The sequence below is a fragment of the Notolabrus celidotus genome, chromosome 17 (assembly GCF_009762535.1).
Source record: "Notolabrus celidotus isolate fNotCel1 chromosome 17, fNotCel1.pri, whole genome shotgun sequence".
NCBI lineage: Eukaryota > Metazoa > Chordata > Actinopteri > Labriformes > Labridae > Notolabrus > Notolabrus celidotus.
The window spans coordinates 2,151,810-2,171,466 of record NC_048288.1 but is presented as its reverse complement, the minus strand read 5'-3'; the positions used below and the strand labels follow the sequence as shown (position 1 = coordinate 2,171,466).

Sequence of the window (19,657 nt, the reverse complement as noted above, 5' to 3'; positions counted from 1 at the left end):
TGCTTTCCTTCACCAAACCAAGCTTTTAGAGAAGTAGCTAACATTCACAGGATTTTTTATCAGCCAAACTTTTTGTCTCTCATCTCTTTAGTCTGTATGGTGTGGTCTCAGATTGCGATTTAGCATGCAGATCACGTGAAGTGAAAGAGAATGGTTTGGATTTTATTTTGTGCGGACATTAAAAAAACCCTTCTGCGTACGTAAATCAAAAATAGCTCATAATAAAAAAAGAGAGCAGTATTTATACCTCCACGCAAGCAGTGGTCAAAGCAACGTTCATGTTCATGGAGTTCTTATCGGGCCTGAAACTCACCGGTCAGAGGGGGACTCCGAACACATGAAACAGCTGGGGTGGAGGCCTCTGCGTCCCGTGTTTTAACGGTGTGGACGTCGATGTTTCCTTCTCGTAGCTATGAAAACACAGACAAGACGGCATTTAGACTTAGTACAACACCCCATTCATGCTGATAAAGAGCAACCGAAGAGCAACCAGCTAACAGACTGTATACAGGTCTCTATAAAGAGCTAGCAGCTAACAGACTGTGTACAGGTCTCTATAAACAGAGCTACAAGCTAACAGACTGTATACAAGTCTCTATAAAGAGCTACAAGCTAACAGACTGTGTACAGGTCTCTATAAACAGAGCTACAAGCTAACAGACTGTATACTGGTCTCTATAAACAGAGCTACAAGCTAACAGACTGTGTACAGGTCTCTATAAACAGAGCTACAAGCTGTTAGCCGGCCGCTAGCATTAGCCGAAGTTATCGCTAGCTGTCTCATAGATGAACTAAACCATGAACACAAAGACAAATGAAATGACATGATTACCTGTCCAGTAGAAAATCAGCAACCATGGCGTCGCTTTAGAGACCCTTCAAATCCTTCAGCCGTCGCAGAAATGCATCCCGAATATTGACTCGTGTTTGTATCGTCATCCAGTGTTTTTAAGTCGTCTCCTTTTCCATCACAGTCTCCCTCTTCTTGCTCTGTGTAGCGGCAGAACTTGAGGGCAGAAGTTGAGCTAAATCGTTGGTTTCTCTCTCTCTGACATGTTTATCAGATGTTCTGCGTTAGTGAACAGCCTGTTGATGACGATCTCAGTCAGGTCACGCGCACTCCTGTAAACAGGAGGTGTGTCTTTCGGCAGGTCACAGGTCATCCGGCCGGTCAGCCAATCATTGCGCTCGGTGGCGAATGAATGATTGGACGAACTTATTGCAGCCTAGCTGCTGACACAGACAACTGAGATTTCTCATCTCAGTGTTAGATCACTTTGTGTATTACTCCCTATCGATGTATACATCGCTTTTTGCTCGTGATTGAGAAAAATGTATCAAAATAACATGTCCTACTCAAGCGGCAACCTCCGGTCTAGAAAAATGAGTCAATGCGGAAGTGCTAAAAAGCTGCAGTTCATCGAGGATCCGCTTGAGGCTGGCTCCGGAAGTACCGGAAGTGACATACACATGAATGGGAAAAAGTCGATCTTTGCAGCATTAATAAACATGTTTACAGCCTGGTACAAAAGACGAGTGTAGTCTGAATAGCTTATTTCTCGATGTCCTCTCACTGTGAGGGGGGTGAAATTTTATGTAACTCATTAATTTAGACGATCTCAGGTCAAAGGCTCGTGCATAAATTATAATATTAGGGGCGTGGCCAAGTTGACTGACAGATGGATGAGTAGCTAGTAGCTGGTTGCCACGATGCTAGGTCTCGCACTTTTGACCTTAGCTTAATCGCGTCACTGACCTTGAATGTTCTCTTTGTTCCTTCTTTTTTCGTCATTTGGAGTGTATTTTATGCCGATATCTGACTATCAATATGGCTTGTTGTGCTATAAATTGCTCTAACAGACCGTCCAAGCGTGCGTCGCTCCAGTTTTTCCGGTAAGTGAAATTTATATGATGAACTTTATTAACGAGCAGGTTGCGGCCCTCCTTAGGGCTAGCTCCGAATGCTCCGAGCCTAGAGTTTGATACAGTCTGTGGCATGGACCATAGGCCTGGACCTAGCTTGATCATTTCAGTTAGCTGATGAATTCGCTAATCCACCTGATGCATTTGATTAGTTAAGGCCAACAAGAAACTCGCGTATGCTTCAAGTATATGCTTGACAGGACCATTGAGTTGCACTTGTTTAACCCATCTACTGTACAGTATACTACAGGTTAATACTTATCAAAGTGTTAGAGTTTGTAGTCGTTTACATGGTACGTATTACGTGATTGTATAAATTGGTATAATATGGCCCACACTTAAAATGTATACTCTATATGATCGATCTATGGCATTAATAATCCCAAATCCCAAATAATCCCGTTTTTCCCCCAAACATATGATCCACAGCAACACAATACATTGAATAACCGATGGTATTTAATAGCTAAGAATCATGTAAAGGGGTAAAGAATGGTGGCGTGCTAAATATCAAAGGCGTACAGAATGGTGACGCGCTAAATATAAACTTGTGAAGCAGGCTCATGAAAATCATCTCCGCGGACACATAGTCATATAAAGTGAAGGTTAAGGCTAACGTGGATTTAGAACCATAGAGTTTAGAACTGAGCAGAGGCATGTTTCAGAGTCATGGTGTCCCGTTTTCTGCCTAGTCACTCATTCTTATCATAGACTGTATAAAAGGTTCTTATTGGGAAAAATAAGCATTTGTACGTGCCGTGGTCAAGTGTCAGGAGCACAACTGGGTCAGTATTAGTCCTGCACGTTCTGCAGCATTGTCCTGAGTTAAATTATCAATCTATGTGTCAATGTCGTTGCTGGCGGCAGCTATGTATTCCGACCCCCCCACCCCCCACCAAAAAAAGCGCTTGTTGAGACCATGGCATGGACTGTATGGACGGTCGAGACCAGTGGAGACCTGGCGCACAGCCGCAGCTCCCAGCTGAGCGTCTCCGCTGAGCGTCTCCGCTGTGACCAGCACCAGTCAGCTGATTCCTATCGAAACATGCTTTAGACTTAAACTTCCCTGATAGGTGTATATAATATGCGACCGATGAGATTACATGATGTTTGATATAAAAATTAGTACGTTTTACCAATCAATACTTGATTAATTGCTAACACCCCTGTGTTGATAACTTCATGTAATGCATCTACTTCAACCAAATTAATCTGTTAATATTCACAGTATTTAGAGTTGTAATTTTTTTTGTGTGAAATAAGTCAATAAGCAAAACTAATATGTGTGTTACTTTTGTCTGTGCATAGTTTCCCTTTAGGTGATCCAGACAGGCTGAACCAGTGGGTGCTTAACATAAGAAGACATAACTGGACTCCAAACAACACCTCTCACCTGTGCAGTGAACATTTTGAGAGGCGTCACTTCTGCAACGACTCAAGGGTACAGAGATATATTTAATTTACAATGCATGATCAATCAACTTTAAGTAGGTGAAATAGGTACCACTCTGAGCTAATGTACCTCACAAACTTTCATTGAAATGTTATACCAAGTCAAATGAGGGCATAGTATGTTCTGAAATATTTCTGTGATGTTAAGGCAAACAATAATGACACCCAAATGAAGTTAAGAGTTTAATTTAAATGAAATCCCAAATTAATTTGTAATAGGCAACCTGACAACACTTTCTTTGCCAATTATTACTTTCTGGGTGTATGCAATGCACAGTCATTTTATCAGAGAAAGATAACAGCTGCACTACAAAATAGCCATTTTATTTACCAAGTGACAGAGCTGGACATATTATGATTTTATGATCTTACTCACTTAATAGAGATGGTTAATATCATTCACTAAAAATAAATGTGGGTGGGCCCAATATCGTATCTTCATTCCCATACTGTCCTGTTACTGCACTTATCAATCCTCAAACACTACAGACACACTATAATACACAATTGAATACAGAACTAAATTACAGCAGTCTCTTTAATGAGTAATGTCTGCCTTCTTTGAAAAAGCACAAAAACACATTTTTTTTGTGTGTCTTTTAGGGAAGGATATGTCTAAAGACCACAGCTGTGCCCACAATTTTCCGTCTGTCTGGAAACAGAGGACAAGACCTGGGAGTAAAGTCTTTGGTAAGTACTAATGAGAAGGTAAGTGCCATCCCCAGTTCTGTAAGTTATAGCCATGAGGAGGTTGCAGATGTAGATAGTGAAAGTGCCCTCAATCTTGTTGCTGATATGGGCAATGTCCTGATGGAAGACACACCCCTTCAGGCCTCTGTTGCTCAGGATGGCTTGCATGAGGACATTGCAATGACAGTGAATGTACAGGAAGATGGTAGTGTAGGAAGCAATATTCAACAAAAAGGTTTGGGTATTAATTGGGCAATCCCAGCCTCAGATCACTCTTACGTCAGGTCAACACTGGTGCCTACACTCTCTAAGAATGATCATTGCTACATTATTTCTGAATCCCCAAGAACACTGAAGAGGAAGACTTGTTCTGTACAGGTTAAGCTGTGTGCAGTTCGAAAAAAGCTTAAGTTAAGAAGCCAGCAGACAAAAAGACTGAAGGCAAAAGTTTCTTCTTTGAAACAATTCGCTACCACATTGCACTTCTACTCTCCAAAGGCCTATGACTATGTTAGGGAGAAGTTTGTCTTGGCTTTGCCTCATCCCCAAACCATCAGGAAGTGGTACAGTAGCATCTCTGCAGATCCTGGATTTACTGCTGCTTCTTTCACAGCTTTGAAAAGTCATGTTGTTGAACAGAAGAAAGCAGGGACAGACACAGTTTGCTCATTGATGATGGATGAAATGTACATTCATAAGCAAACTGAGTTTGGTGGGGACCAGATCCACGGCTACGTTGACATCGGAGCTGGTGAGATCAAAAATGTTGTGGCAACACAAGCATTGGTCCTCATGGTTGTTGCTGTCAATGCGTCTTGGAAGATTCCCATCGCTTACTTCCTCATCAACAGCATGACAGGACAAGAGAGAGCAAACATCATCCGAGAGAGCCTGATTAGGCTTCATGCTATCGGTGTTAGGGTTGTGTCCTTGACCTGTGATGGACCCTCCCAGAACGTTACAATGTTGAAGGAGCTTGGTGCGAATTTGAACCTCATGGACATGAGATCTTTCTTTTTCCACCCTGAGGATCCCACTCAAAAAGTCCATGTCCTCTTGGATCCATGTCACATGCTGAAGCTCCTTCGTAACATTTTTTCAACAGTCGGAGTTCTGGTGAGAGAGGATGGCCAGCAGATAAGGTGGCAGTACATCGAGGAGCTTCACAAGCTTCAGGAGAAGGAGGGCTTGCGTCTTGGAAACAAGCTGAAAATGGCGCACATTCAGTGGCGCAATCAAAAGATGAAGGTCAACCTTGCAGCCCAGCTCTTCAGTAGCAGTGTGGCTGATGCCCTTGAGTACTGTGAGAAAGAGCTCAAGTATCCTCAGTTCTTTGGATGTGCCGCCACTGTTCATTTCCTGCGCACAATTGATGGGGCGTTTGATGTCCTTAACAGCCGCAACACATTTGGGAAAGGTTATAAAGCCCCCATTAAACCAACAACTAGAGATCGTGCCAAGGCCATCTTAGTAGAAACAGAGTCACTTCTTCTTGGGCTCAGAAGGAGAGGTAAAGACAACAAACTTGTACATGTCCATTCCACACAAAAGAAAACCTCAATCTATGGTTTCATTGCTTGTGCCAGAAGTGTGATGGGCGTTTATGAAGATCTGGTAGAGCAGCCTGCTGCTCTGTGCCGCTACCTTCTGACCTACAAGCTCAGCCAGGACCACTTGGAGCTGTTCTTCTCAGCAATCAGAGCACGTGGCGGTTTCAACAACAACCCCAATGTGAGGCAGTTCAGAGGGGCATACAAGCGCCTCCTTGTAAGACATCAGGTAAGAAGAGGCACAGGTAACTGTCTCCTTCTTGACAACACAGCTATCCTTGAGTCAACACCTGCAACTGTGAACATCGCATGCAGGCTGGATGTGGAGCCAGTTGAAGTTCTTGGGCCTGAGGATGACAACCTGTCTGACCTTCCAGATGTTGACAGTCTATCTGAGTACAAGGAAGCAGCTATTTCTTACATCACAGGCTTCATTGTCAAGAAGATGAAACAGAAAATAACCTGCATGCCTTGCTCACAAGCACTGACCTCAGATGACTCAGTTCATCAGTTCATTTCTTTGAAGAACAGAGGTGGCCTACAGAAACCATCACCGGACATCACTACAGTTTGCCGAGCAACAGAAAGATGCTTTCAGCATCTTCTAAATAAGAACCAGGGTAGGGCTCCACAGGGAAGAGGGATAACAGCAGCACTTGTCATCCAGGTTCTTTCTGAGTGTGCAGACAAGAATCTCTTCCCACAGCTGCACAGCCACATGTTTGACATGTGTGTTGAGGCCAACCATGTCCATGTTCTGGTAAGGATGGCTTCTGCATGGTACTGCAAAATTAGATTAAACCACAAAGCAAAGTCGCAGACTGATAAAATAAAAGAAGGTAAAGTGGTCCGCAGAAAGCTCACTAAATTAATCCATTTTTATGGAGATTAGAAAGAAAAAGGTGGTTGACCATTTCTATATGTGTGGTGGATGTATGTCAGTTAATGTTTTTTATGTTTTTTGTCAGTTAATATATTTGTGTGTGTGTGTTTATATTTAAGTATCTATATGTTATTATAAATGTTTGTGGGTTTTTTGGTGGATGTCAGTTAATTTATTTTTGTCTGTAAAGTTTGGTGTGTTATATGTGTATTTGTACATATGTGTATACTTGTATTTAGATGTTTTCATTTGTGTACAGTATGTTCTTCTACATGCATTTCAGAATGTGGCCAACAGACACCTTTTTCTTTATTTCTGACTTAGAACATGGATCATGGTAAGTACCAAGCAATACTCTTTACAGACAACATTGACAATGTTACTTGGAGCCTGCATGAACGGGGCACAAGTAACCGTCAATGTGTGCTTAGGCAAATACATTGTCCAATACTCATTACTGACATCAAATAAAGAAGTGAACTTGGAGCCTGCATGTACGGGGCCCAAGTTTTTACTGAAGACACTTGTTTAGGTAAAACTCCATCGATTGCGTAGCTTCTTATCAGTTGGAGTCTGTATGAACGGGGCCCAACTTTTACAGGAAATTTCTCGATTAAATCAAAGGATGTTGAGATGCTACACCAAGACAAACTCAAATATTGATCACTAAGCCCATGCAAGGTTTAAAACTGGTGAATATCTCTTAGAGTCTGCATGAACTGGGCCTAAGATGATGTTGATCTGTTTAGCATGCTTTTTTAATTTTATTGTTTTTATTAATTTGCAACTCCTGTGGTCAGTGTTTCAGTGGAGAGTTAAGTTTTCAGCACATGGTCAGTGTTTACATTTATAGTTTTTGAAAATGTGTTTTCCTGTTGAGGTAGAGTTCACAACATATTCAGAAAGCACAAAAAAATTATAAATAATAAAAAATTACAAAAACATAATTTTCTGTTCTTAGGTAAGTTTCCTGAACCTGGTGAGTATTTATGTTCATGTAGTTTCTAAAAGTGTGTTCCACAGATAAGATATAGTTCACAAAAACATTTAAAAGCACAAAAAAAGTCAACATAATGAAATGTACACAAATGTATTTTAACTGATACTCTTCTGATAAGTATGAAAAACCCATTTATTTTGCATGTTTGTTTCATTTGATTTTGTGATATGTACTGTGAGTGGTATAAGCTCCATCAGTACATTTATTTTGAATACTAGGTTATGTTACAGGTAATAAGAATTTACAAAGAAAGCTCTTGAATTTGACCTTTTTAGTGCCCGAGCACCGACACAGTGACGGCGAGGCCCTATTGAAACCCTAAGGATTATTTTGATAAATTTTTGAGGAGAGTAATTTTAAATAAGCCTTATAAAAATGTTTCTGTTACCTCATTGTTGAAAGTATGTGTAGTAATAGTTCTTAAAGTTAAAAGGTGTGGTTTTTAAAAGAAGTGAGTTGTTTATTGGTGACTGACCCTTCTGCTGTGTTTCCTCAGTCTACCAGTTTTTTCTGTAAGTTTGTTGTTCTACACAAGTTTACTCATGTTGTCCTATTATTGCTTGTTTTCTCTTTATGTCTTGTCTGTGTGCATTTTAGTTTCATGTATGTTTGTCCTGTGCTATATGTTCCCACTCCTGGCCTGCACCTTGTCGTGGTGAGTGGGCTTCAAACTAAGACAGGCCCAAGTCATTTTTTGTAACAGTTTATCTAACCTCTCATCTTCTCTCCTCGAATGTAGGAGACATTAAAACACCCTGGCAAATATGAAAAGGATGAAGACATCACCTTTTCCAAAAGATATTTCTAGTTTACCAAATGATGCCAGTTTTCTGTATCCTTACTTCATTGTTAAGTAATAACTTCATAACATAGTTACATGTTTATAAGTAAACTTTAAATACACTTCTTATTCTTTTGTCTTCTTTAAAATGTGTAATCAATTAGTATTGGTATTTCATTTATGCTAGTTAAAATAATCATACTTTTCCATGATACTGTTCATCAACATGATACTGGTGGTGAACGTTTAATCATGAGTTAATTAATGGTGAATGCATGATTTTTTTTCAGAGTCCATACAGAGTGTTAGCTCAAGATAAATAGCCTTAATGAATTACTGAAATTCTCTTGTGGTATTCAGAAATATGTTTATACTGAAGACTTGTGCAACCACCTAATAACACCTAATAATAACTTTTGGAGCCATTTGTTATGCATTTTTTTAACCACTAGATGGTGGTGTTTTACCTGACAGTGATACATTTTTGAATGTCTGCTGATGGTGAACAGGTGTATAAATTAGGGCAGGTAGCCTAGTCTTTTGTTGGAAGGTGAAAGGAGCATACGGTTCTTACCATACATGCATGCAAGCTGAATGAACAAACTGGACAATGTCATTCTTTTTCACTGCAATAAATGGGAACATCACCCAAAGGAAATTCTGGTTTTGAACTTCAATTTAATTACTCTGTTTTCATAACATCATAACATTTAATTTAAAGACAGCAGAAATAAACATACATATATACATACATACATACACACACCATAGACTATAGCTCCCGCTTTTGCTGTATAGCTCCCGCTTTTGCCCGCCATGGGCACAGAGCGCTGCAGAGTCGGGGAAGCAGCCTTGGGAAAAGGTCACCCGGACATGAAAACAATTCTGGAAAGATAGAAAAGTCAAGAGAACAATGTCATGGCTACAGATGCTTTTGGAACATTAACAATAACATTAACAATAATAATATAATAATAATAATAATGATTATCATTATTATTATTATATCATTATTATTATTTAAATATAAATCTCAACATTTGGCATGACAGTCATGGACTACTTTTTTTTTTGCAAATTAAAGAAGTCCTAAAGGCCAATTCCAAAGGCGGAGTCATTTAGACTCTGAACTGAAAGCAGTTCATTGCGTTTGGAGGTGGTCTTTAAGACTTTTTGCTATATCAGTTAAAAAAATGTCATTTCCCCTTAGGTGTGAAATGAACTCCATCCCTCAAAAATAACCCAGGACTGTCATGTTTAATGTGAGGGTGCTCAACCAGAGCACCATCTAAGGTCCTCAGAAATGTAGCCATGACACTGTTAATACATTTTCTAGACTTCTCTATCTTTGCTGGAATGCTTACAGCTTTCCACCGGCACCGCTGAGTGATGCCAGACAAAATTATTTTCATGTGCGGGTGCTGGACACGGAGATGCTGGAGGTCCTCTTTCATTACATTTAAAAGTTTTACACCACTGACCTCCCCCACATCATTGCCCCCACAGTGGACCAGGAGGACGTCCGGCGCTGTCCGTCCTCTCAGAGTGTGGGCAAAGAAGGGGAGGAGGCCCCTCCACCGCAGTCCACCCCAGCCGAACCAGCAGATCCGTGTCCCCTGGATCCCGAGGTTGCTTCCCATCGTCTCTGCAGCTCTCTGGGCACCACGACGGACGTAGCTGTCCCCCATTATCCAGATGTTGTCTATGAAAGAGATAGGAAAAGGTGCAATTAATGCCTTAGGTATTTTTATAATCTATATATAACTAACTTACATAAGACAGCTCAGTTTTTCAATTCTTAGAATGCTAGTAATATCTGCAAGGATGATATGGAACAAGAAAGCAGCAAGTCAGTGGATGTAGATGTAGTCTTAATATTTTTTCCTGTGAAGTTTGTCAGACTGATACTTACAGTCTTTTCCATTTTTCCCTGCAGGGCCGGTTTTGTTGAGGGCAGCCATGCCTTCATCAGTCCTATAAGGAGTCAATAGAAGATAGAATTAATATCTTGAAAGAGCTTTTTTCAACTGTCATGTTTTTTTTTCAACATATCTAATTTAATATCTTACTTTTTGTTGTTAAGGTAAGTACCACAATTTTGACACAGCCCCCTACGGACATCCTTGTTAGGTCAAAACTGCACCAACTTAAATGCATTATAATATGAGGTGCGTCCTAATCAGGTACTAATTTATTATCAGAAGTTTTATCATATTCCTTGTTTGTAATGATTCCCCACTTAACTTAAAAAAGAACAAGAGCAGCACTAGCACAGCATAATCACAAATATCACTCTAAAAATTCTTAATCCTAAACTTAGTAATTATTACGTGACAGGTGACACCCTAATAAAACACTCATACCAAAGTGTGACTGTTTGAATATTAGAATTTGATTAAACTTGTCCGTTTCATATATACTGATATGTTTAAAAAATGCTAATGTTATATTTCTGTAAGTCACGACCATCGGTCAGGACAAAATCTTGTTAATGTTGGTAATTACAAATATGTTTTACTATAACTGTGCATTCAAAAATAACTTAATGGTTTCAAGATTTAAATTGTACTTTTAGATGATAAAATCCATGGGATAACTTACTTCAAGGAGTGTGCAGAATAGTGCGGGAGTGATGCAGCCATGCTGCAGACACTGTGCAGTGTTAGCCCCGTTGGTTCCAAAAAGCTTAACCTAGCTTCGCTTAGCTTAGCTTAGCTTAGCTTATCTTAGCTTAGCCATAGCTTCCCTGTTAGCCTTGAGCTAAAAGAGCGCGGTTTCATTGTCCAATAATCGTTCGATCCGCCTTAACCACGCCTCTCCACCGGAGTCTAGCTCACCCGGAAGCTGGCCGGAAGACAGCATTACCAATATGGCTGCAGCCGTCGATTTGCTTCAAAGCAGCTCTCAGGAGCAGATGGGTGATGTCACGGATACTACGTCCATATTTTATACAGTCTATGGTCACGACTTGAGTCCAAGGATGGTTGTGGGACTAAAGATGAAATGAATGAAAGCACTAAAGGTTTCAGAGAAACAATAAGGAAACACAATGTAGTAGTGTCAGGAAGAATAACAGTGACCATTCAAGAAGAGGTGAAGGTCCTGAATAAACAGTGATTAGTTCACTTTCTCCCTGAACTGATCCTAAAGAGCTCTGAACCATCCAGTGAACATCACATACGCAATAAAATAACCCTTCAATGTCAATTATTAACACAGAAGTAAAGAGTAATAATGAAAACAGAGTAGTGAATAAGCATTGCCTCATGACTTTATCATGACCGGAGCATTACCCTTGCGTTGTACATCTTTCTGTGTGGAAAGATGCAGCATCTGTATTGTTCTAATTTGAACCTTTTAATACTTTGTTAAAGGTAAATGACTCCGGTAGTTTCAGTTTTCACTTTATGATTTGAGCTTTGAAGATGTTAAATTCAATATGATCAGTAAATGCATGAGCTTCCTATTCTATGGACACACACACATTTCACCCGTGCTTAAACATAGACTGAGAACTAAAGGATTTTTCTTTCACTCTGAAATAAAATCTGCCTTTCAGTAGTTAAAGTTAAACATTGATCCTTGTCACTGTCCCCTTCTTGATTTCCAGTTCTTTGCATTCCTGACCACACTGTGCTACGCAGGCAGCACTTACCTGAGCTACCGTTCCTGGAAAGCCACAGAGGTGGGACAATAATCTCATCACTTTGTGTCCGTCGGACTCCTCCTGGAGGACATTTCTGATGGAGATCTATCCCTTCAGACCAGGATGAGACTGAAGTTAAACTAAAAACTAATACAAAGAAGAAGAAACTATAATATGTCTATGATGGAATACCTTTTTGTTTGCATGTTTTTTTTTATTTTTCTAGGCAGAAATATAAGAAGAGGAAGACAGATTTTGTGCTCACCTTAACTTACCAGCAAAGTTAAGAAAGTACATTAAAAACACAATTAGTTAACAACAGCTTAATATTTATTTGATGTGAGGTTGATGTTCTTCTAATCAGAGCAACTCTACACACAGTCACTTTTAAGTTCACACAGTGAGACACAGGACAGCGCTAAGACACCAAATTCAGAATAACTCAGCACCTCAACATAAACAAGGTCAAGTAGAAACAAAGACAAATCAACAAAGACAAAAAGAATTTGCTCTGTAATGATTTTTATTGCTAACACTAAATGGGTTGCACAGCAGCATGATCATATGATTATGTGTATCATTCAATCTGTGAACCACATCTCTCAATGAATTTGTTTTATATTCCAAACCTAGCAGTCACCAGAGGAAACCTAATACCCGTGTCGTCTCACCTTTCATAACTTGGCAAGAGGCCGGCTCAGGAGGAGTTCCATGTGCTCATAGCTGATAATTCTATAATTCATGCAGTTGATGTTAAACTAATAGCTCAATTAATTTCTCTTTCTTTATGTGATTAAAAATAATTCTATAATAAGTGTCCCTTTGTTTAATGTCATTTTGTAATCATTGGTTTGTGTATTGTAATGAGTTACAGTGATAGACCATGTTCTTCTCATTTATAATTGTGTTTACTTTATTCTTACTGTATACAGGAGCTACATTCATTTAGCCTACTGTGAACAATACAGATGACTCCTTAGTTTAGAGTCAGTGAACAGTTCATTATCAAAAGCATCAGTAGCAGTAGGTTCAATCAGAAAGGAGCAGGAAACAGCCACATGCTCATCTAGGCATATGCTAATTTTCTAGCTATTAGCCCGCCCGGCCACACTAGGATTCACCTGCCGTGAATCCACAGTGAGTCTTTCTCCCTCAATTATGTATCTTTGATGTAGTGGATTGTTGACAATGTATCAGGATGCGTATTGTATCGGCCTCAAACCAGAGATGTCCAGCCCTGTTCTTCAGACATGAGGGTCTGCTTCACACCAACTCTAGGATCTGGTCTTCTGTGGACTGTACCAGCCCGAGGAATCTTCAACATTTCATTGGTGAGTTTAATGTGTGTTTATTTTGCAAAGGAGGAGTCAGTCAAGGGTTTGTTACATGTGGATTCTGGGGGCGGCCATTTTGTTTGTATTCAGTGAACATGTAATGCCTCCAATGCTTCTATTAGGTCACAATAGGATTTCAAGAATGGTAGGTGTCATAACAGTCACAAAGCCTTTTAGAATGTAGAGTCTGAGTTTTGAAACATATACAGGACCAAGCTGACAGACCACACACACACTTCACAGATTTAATCTGGAGAACACAGTCAGAGTCAGAGAGACAGCAACAATCCTCAAACCAAAGAGAGAAATGGAAAACTCAGAATCAACCAGCTGGTACCAACCGATGGACATAGATGAGTCAAATGAGACTCTGGAGGAGATCATCAGAAGGTATTGTCGCTGGCCAAGCCAAGACAAACCTCATCCTCAATACCATCAGAGGCGCCCACCCCAACGGCAGGAGAGGTATCCCGCTGCTGACAGCCAGGTCCAGGAGCTGCAGGAGAGGCTGGAGGAGGAGCATAAACAGAGACTCCAGTGTGAGGAGGAGAACAGGTGTTTAAAAGAACAACTGAAACGCCTGAAGCACTCCTTTCAGCCTCAGAACCTCACCCACTATGTGCAGCACACCACAGGGAAGTTCACTGGTATAATCAAAGACCTAAACCAGCAGCTCACAGCCAAGGAGGAGGCCAATAAGACCCTCAAGAAGGAGGTGGAGGACCTGAAGCAATGGCTGGCAGAAGCCAAGACCAGCCAGACTGAGCTGTCCTCCAAATTAACATCCCAGAATGAGGACATGGACAGACTCAAGAAGGAGGTGGACAATCTCACCAATGAAAATGAAAACCAGACCTTTTGGGGTGACCTCGTTCTGAAAGAGCTGGCCGAGGTCAGGGAGCAGCTTTCGGCGCTGGAGGCCTTAGACCTCAAGGAGCAGGTGGACAAGCTCACCAAGGACAAGGCAAACCTAACCTGGTGGAGTGACCGCCTCATGAATGAGCTGGACGAGGTCAGGGACCAGCTTTGGACACTGTGGGCTTCAGACACCAAGGAGGAGGTGGAGGACCTGAAGAAAAGGCTGGCAGAAGCCACGACCAGTCACACTGAGCTGTCCTCCAAATTAAAATCCCAGAAGGAGGACAGTGACAGATTCAAGGAGAAGGTGGACCAGCTCACCAAGGAGAACAAAAACAAAACCTTGTGGAGTGACTTTCTAATGAAAGAGCTGGAAAAGGTCCGTGAGCAGCTTTTGGTGATGGAGCCCCCCAACCATCTGGCTCTCAAGGAGGAGACTGATCTTGCAACACTAATGAAGAACCTGTCCCTCCAAGACAACACAGGGCCCTCCCTTCCCAGGGCTGAGACTTGGACTAAAGAACTGATCAAGATCTCTCCCTGGTGAACACCCCCCTAAACAGCTGCTGCCCCCCCTCCGTGGGTTTTTCTCCGGGTCACTCCGGTTTCATCCCACACAAAAAATTAGAATAAATTGGTGAAAAATATATGTTCTTTCCTTTGTTTGTATTTCTGTATTTGTCACACTGTTGTCTGTATAGAGAGTCTGATGTGTAATAGAATCAAATGTGTTTGCAGAGTGTGTTTGAACAGGTCTAATAGATCCAGGGTCTCTGAGCCTCAACATCTCTCTCTGAGGTTTTTCTTATTAACTGACCTAAATGCATGAAACCTTATCATGAGTCTGCAAGCTATTCATTTTATGGTATCATTTTTTAAAATTCACATTTAACCTCATACACATGACACCAAAACAAATAAACAATAAAACAAAGGGGACAATGAAACTAACAGTAACACAAAACAACAAACAAACAAAAACAAGATCCACAAACAGAACAGAAAAAACAACTCCTCACACCGACAAGCTCCATTTCTATCATTTCAGGATTTGTTTCTTCTTTAAATAAATGTTAGCTGTTTAAAAATAGATTCAAATAACAGAAAATCTTTGATCACAAATCAAATTTTCAGTACTCTCACTAAAACTTATGAACTAAGTGCGTGTAATACTTTAACACATATGTTTTCAAAATGAAATATTTGGTTCTTTTCAAGGGCTGATGATTTTTTCAGTTTTAAATAATATCTCAGTTCATCACTCCAGTGTTTAAGTGAGCAAGGACATGTAGCTTTCCAGTGTTTTAAAAGAACTTTCTTAAATACAATAGAGGAAAAAAGAATAACCCAGCTTTGTGGATATCTGACTCTTACATGTGAGACATCTTGAAAGATGCAAATATAAATATTGAAATTCATTTCCACTCCCTAAACCTCAGACAACCAACGCTCTATTTCAACCAAACCTTCTGAACTTTACTACAGTTCCAAAGTGCATGAATCAGTGAATCTGTGAGTCTGCATTTCACAAATGTTCATTGACTGTAATATCTCTTGTTAAACTCCAACAGTCCTTCCATCTCAATTTGATATCCTTCCTCCCTAAATCTTGGTTCCATGAATTCATTCTAGTTTGCAACGTAGTTTCAACAGAATATGATTTCTGCAAAACCTTATAAACTTTACCAATTCAATGATTACACGTTTCTGATAGAAATAGATTCCTCTAAATCACTCTGCTCTGTGTAAGAATGTAGGTCAAACATTTTAAATACACTTCTAAGCTGCATATACCTGAACAATTCTTCATTAGAGAAACAAAAAGTGGATTGAAGGTCGGTCCAGGAGATACATTTATTTCCACTGATCAGGTCTTCAGTAGTCTCTGTACCTCTCTCCCTCCATGCAGACCAGTTTAAAGGTGAGTTCTGTAGAGTTATGACAGGACTGTCCCAAATAATAGTTTGTTTTGGAATTGATATTGACTCACTGAACATCATTCCAACTGACTGCCACACTGCAAAAACTGAAATCTAAGTAAGATTGAATATCTCAGATCAGGGTGGAAGTTGATATTTTTTGCCTGATCAGATCATTGTTCTCACTAAGTAGTTTTTATGTTGGAGTGTTTCACTTGTTTTGAGTGTTTTGGTCCTAAATGATCTCAGTAAGATATTACAGCTTGTTACTGAGATTTTATGACCTATATTGAGTAATACAAGCTTGAAACTAGAATATCAAGTGTTACAAAGCTGTTTCATCAACACTCACAAGTATAAAACTGCTTTTTCAAAGAGATTATTTCTTATTTGAAGCATGAAATAAGAAATCATGACTTTGACACAATTCTATCTCTTCACACAGTGAAAACAAATGACAGCCAACTGTAATCCACTGTTTTAATTTCAATGAAACAATAGAAAATATGTACTACTATATATCAGTACAGTTGGCACAGTACTGTAAACTGACACTTCATATTTAAACATTTAACATTTCAAACTGTTTCAAACAGAAATAATTACATTCAGAAAAGTTCTTCCAAATTACAAGGCAGAAAATGATCCTACATAATGAGAAATATATTCTGAACTTTTGTCTTTCCATCAAGAAAAGTCAATTAGTTTTTAGTATAACTTTGCTGCTTTCAAGAAATGTAATGCCTAGTGCATGTCATTATGTCAAGATAATGGCACCTGGGCCACACTTAGCCTAATGGGGTTCAAGTCATTCCCCCACTCTTTCCCACTTTCCTGCACTATCCACTGTCCTCTCCTCTACAAATTAAAGGTGTAAAAGCCCCCCCCAAAAAATGAGCATTTACTTAATTTAAGAATATTTTTCAACATATTGAGAAAAGGTCTCATATTTTTTTTATTTCTATCAAGAAAAATGCACTTGTCATCAGTGAAAATACACTCATTTAAAGGTATTTCTGGGTTCATTGAGGTTAGATATTGTAACTTGTTTTGGAAAGTCTTGAAAAGCCAAATTTTCTTGTGCTGTTGGCAGATCATTTTGCTTAGTTTAAGTAATATACTCCAATTTTTGTATATTTGTTTTTGTTTTTGAAGGCTGGCTTTTTGCAGTTCAAGTTTTTTACCATGAAATTGTCCGAACTGTTATTCCTTTATTTTAAGAATACATACAAGAAAAGGTTTTGAACCTGTGCATTGTCAATCTTAATCCACTGCTCTTCTAAGGTATTTTTAACAATATGGTATAAGTACAATGCTTGAGTGGCTAAATAATATAGCTCTAAATGTGGGAGATTGAATCCTCCTTCAGACCTAGATACATGCAGAACCTTCCTCTTGATTCTAGGGGTTTTCTTTCCCCATATGAACTCAGTTGTAGAGGCAGGGATGGGTTTCTCACTTATCACTTCTCTTAGAAAATAGAAAATAAAGAAAATGTTTAAAATATAAAGCTTTATACCACTTTTCTTGAAGTTTATCAATTTTGTGATTAGTGGCTGAGCTGACTGCAATACAAGGGGCACCAGCTGAAATCTTGCCTAGGGCACCAAAATGGTTAGTGCCGGCTCTGAGTAAGACCATTCAAACTCTGTCAATTAAAACATCTGTCCAATATAACCCACAGAAAAATATGTCTGAAACAGAATTTTGCTGTAACTAGCAAAAGTGATTACTAATTAGCAAAATGAACATCTAATGCTCAAGCTGTGTTTCCCCAACACATGGGGTGAAAGTCACTGGAATCACTTGAAACGCACGACTTGAGTCCAAGGATGGTTGTGGGACTAAAGATGAAATGAATGAAAGCACTAAAGGTTTCAGAGAAACAATAAGGAAACACAATGTAGTAGTGTCAGGAAGAATAACAGTGACAATTCAAGAAGAGGTGAAGGTCCTGAATAAACAGTGATTAGTTCACTTTCTCCCTGAACTGATCCTAAAGAGCTCTGAACCATCCAGTGAACATCACATACGCAATAAAGTAACCCTTCAATGTCAATTATTAACACAGAAGTAAAGAGTAATAATGAATACAGAGTAGTGAATAAGCATTGCCTCATGACTTTATCATGACCGGAGCATTACCCTTGCGTTGTACATCTTTCTGTGTGGATATGCAGCATCTGTATTGTTCTAATTTTAACCTTTTAATACTTTGTTAAAGGCAAATGACTCCGGTAGTTTCAGTCTTCACTTTATGATTTGAGCTTTGAAGATGTTAAATTCAATATGATCAGTAAATGCATGAGCTTCCTATTCTATGGACACACACACATTTCACCCGTGCTTAAACATAGACTGAGAACTAAAGGATTTTTCTTTCACTCTGAAATAAAATCTGCCTTTCAGTAGTTAAAGTTAAACATTCATCCTTGTCACTGTCCCCTTCTTGATTTCCAGTTCTTTGCATTCCTGACCACACTGTGCTACGTGTAGCACCTGTAAAAAGATGTTTTTGTATATTAATTTTATATTAATATTCAGTAATCTTTATGTAATGTAATGAAAATCAATGTTCTGTGTTTTAGGTTTAGTGACCAGTTAAGTTGTACTGCACTGTCCAGTAGGTGGCAGCAGATACCGTTTGATAACACAAGAAGGGAAAACCCAGAAGAAGTGCTAGGCTGTGGTCTGTGTTTTTTTGTTTTGTTGAAGCGTGTGCTCGGTGTTGCCGCACTTGTTGTATTCTCTCTGCCGACCATGCTGTTGAATAATAAAATGAATCACTTCTACACCATGAACGTCGTGGTAGTCTGGATGGTGTAACATTTTGGGGGCTCGTCCGGGATTATTATTCACAGCAAAGGACTCTGAACTCCGGGAGAAACACGGTAAACGTCGCATCTGTGTGGGAAAGCTAACGACAGCAGGCTAACAAAGCTAATGGTTAGCAACAGATAGCTGTTGACGTTTAGCTAGCACGACAGAGTCTCGTTTTGTTTTTTTCCGAGTGTCAGTAAATGAGAAACGATAACAACAAGATGTCAGAGCTCCGGGAAGAATTCCTTTTGGACATGGAAAAGAAACCGTTTGAAATGACAGTGAAAGAACTACACAAAGTTTGTGAATACTGTAAAATAGCAGGCAAAGACTCTGAGGACATTAAAGATAAAAGCCGTCGGGCACTAGTGAAACACGTTCTAAAGTTTTGTGAACGTGAAGAGTTTTTGGAGAGAGAAGACGAGGGCATGGCTGTGCTGTTGGAGCTGAATGACGCATCTGAGGTTCTGCGAGAGGACCAGTCGGGGACCGACGACGTGGGAGCAGCACCTGTCTCTTCTGCACCAACAGCCGCGGAGGGGCTAGATGAGGCAGTCCGCCCGACCCAGCCGACGCGGGACCCACAACAAGGGGACAACGCACCGCTCCTGACGACGCTGGAGCAGTGGGTCGTCCCAGAGACAACGCGGGTCGTCACAAAGGCAGCGCGGGTCGTCCCAGAGGCAGCGCGGGACGAGGGCACTCGAGGCAGAGGTAGAGACTCCACTAGCAACAGCTGCTGCGCTTCCTCCAGCGGATTCAGAAAGGATTTCCGGATAAATGGATATGTTGGTGAGTCAA

General features: G+C 40.0%; 1 protein-coding gene and 1 long non-coding RNA gene across 2 annotated transcripts; both read left to right on the top strand.

Moving 5' to 3' along the window:
• The first annotated feature begins 11,630 nt into the window (after positions 1-11,630).
• Positions 11,631-12,710, top strand: LOC117828782. The gene is made up of 3 exons (XR_004634491.1): positions 11,631-11,653; positions 11,890-11,964; positions 12,559-12,710. It is a non-coding gene; the product is annotated as an uncharacterized LOC117828782 (long non-coding RNA).
• A 322-nt stretch (positions 12,711-13,032) lies between these two features.
• LOC117828780 (protein Hook homolog 1-like) lies at positions 13,033-14,764 on the top strand. Its single transcript, XM_034706096.1, has 2 exons — positions 13,033-13,256; positions 13,503-14,764. The coding sequence occupies exon 2, from the start codon at positions 13,567-13,569 to the stop codon at positions 14,662-14,664; it is 1,098 nt and encodes a 365-aa protein (XP_034561987.1). The 5' UTR covers positions 13,033-13,256; positions 13,503-13,566; the 3' UTR covers positions 14,665-14,764.
• The last annotated feature ends 4,893 nt before the right edge of the window (positions 14,765-19,657 follow it).

Excerpts from the sequence above, each read along its gene's own strand:
- LOC117828780 (XM_034706096.1), top strand. The coding sequence starts at position 13,567 with ATGGAAAACTCAGAATCAACCAGCTGGTACCAACCGATGGACATAGAT.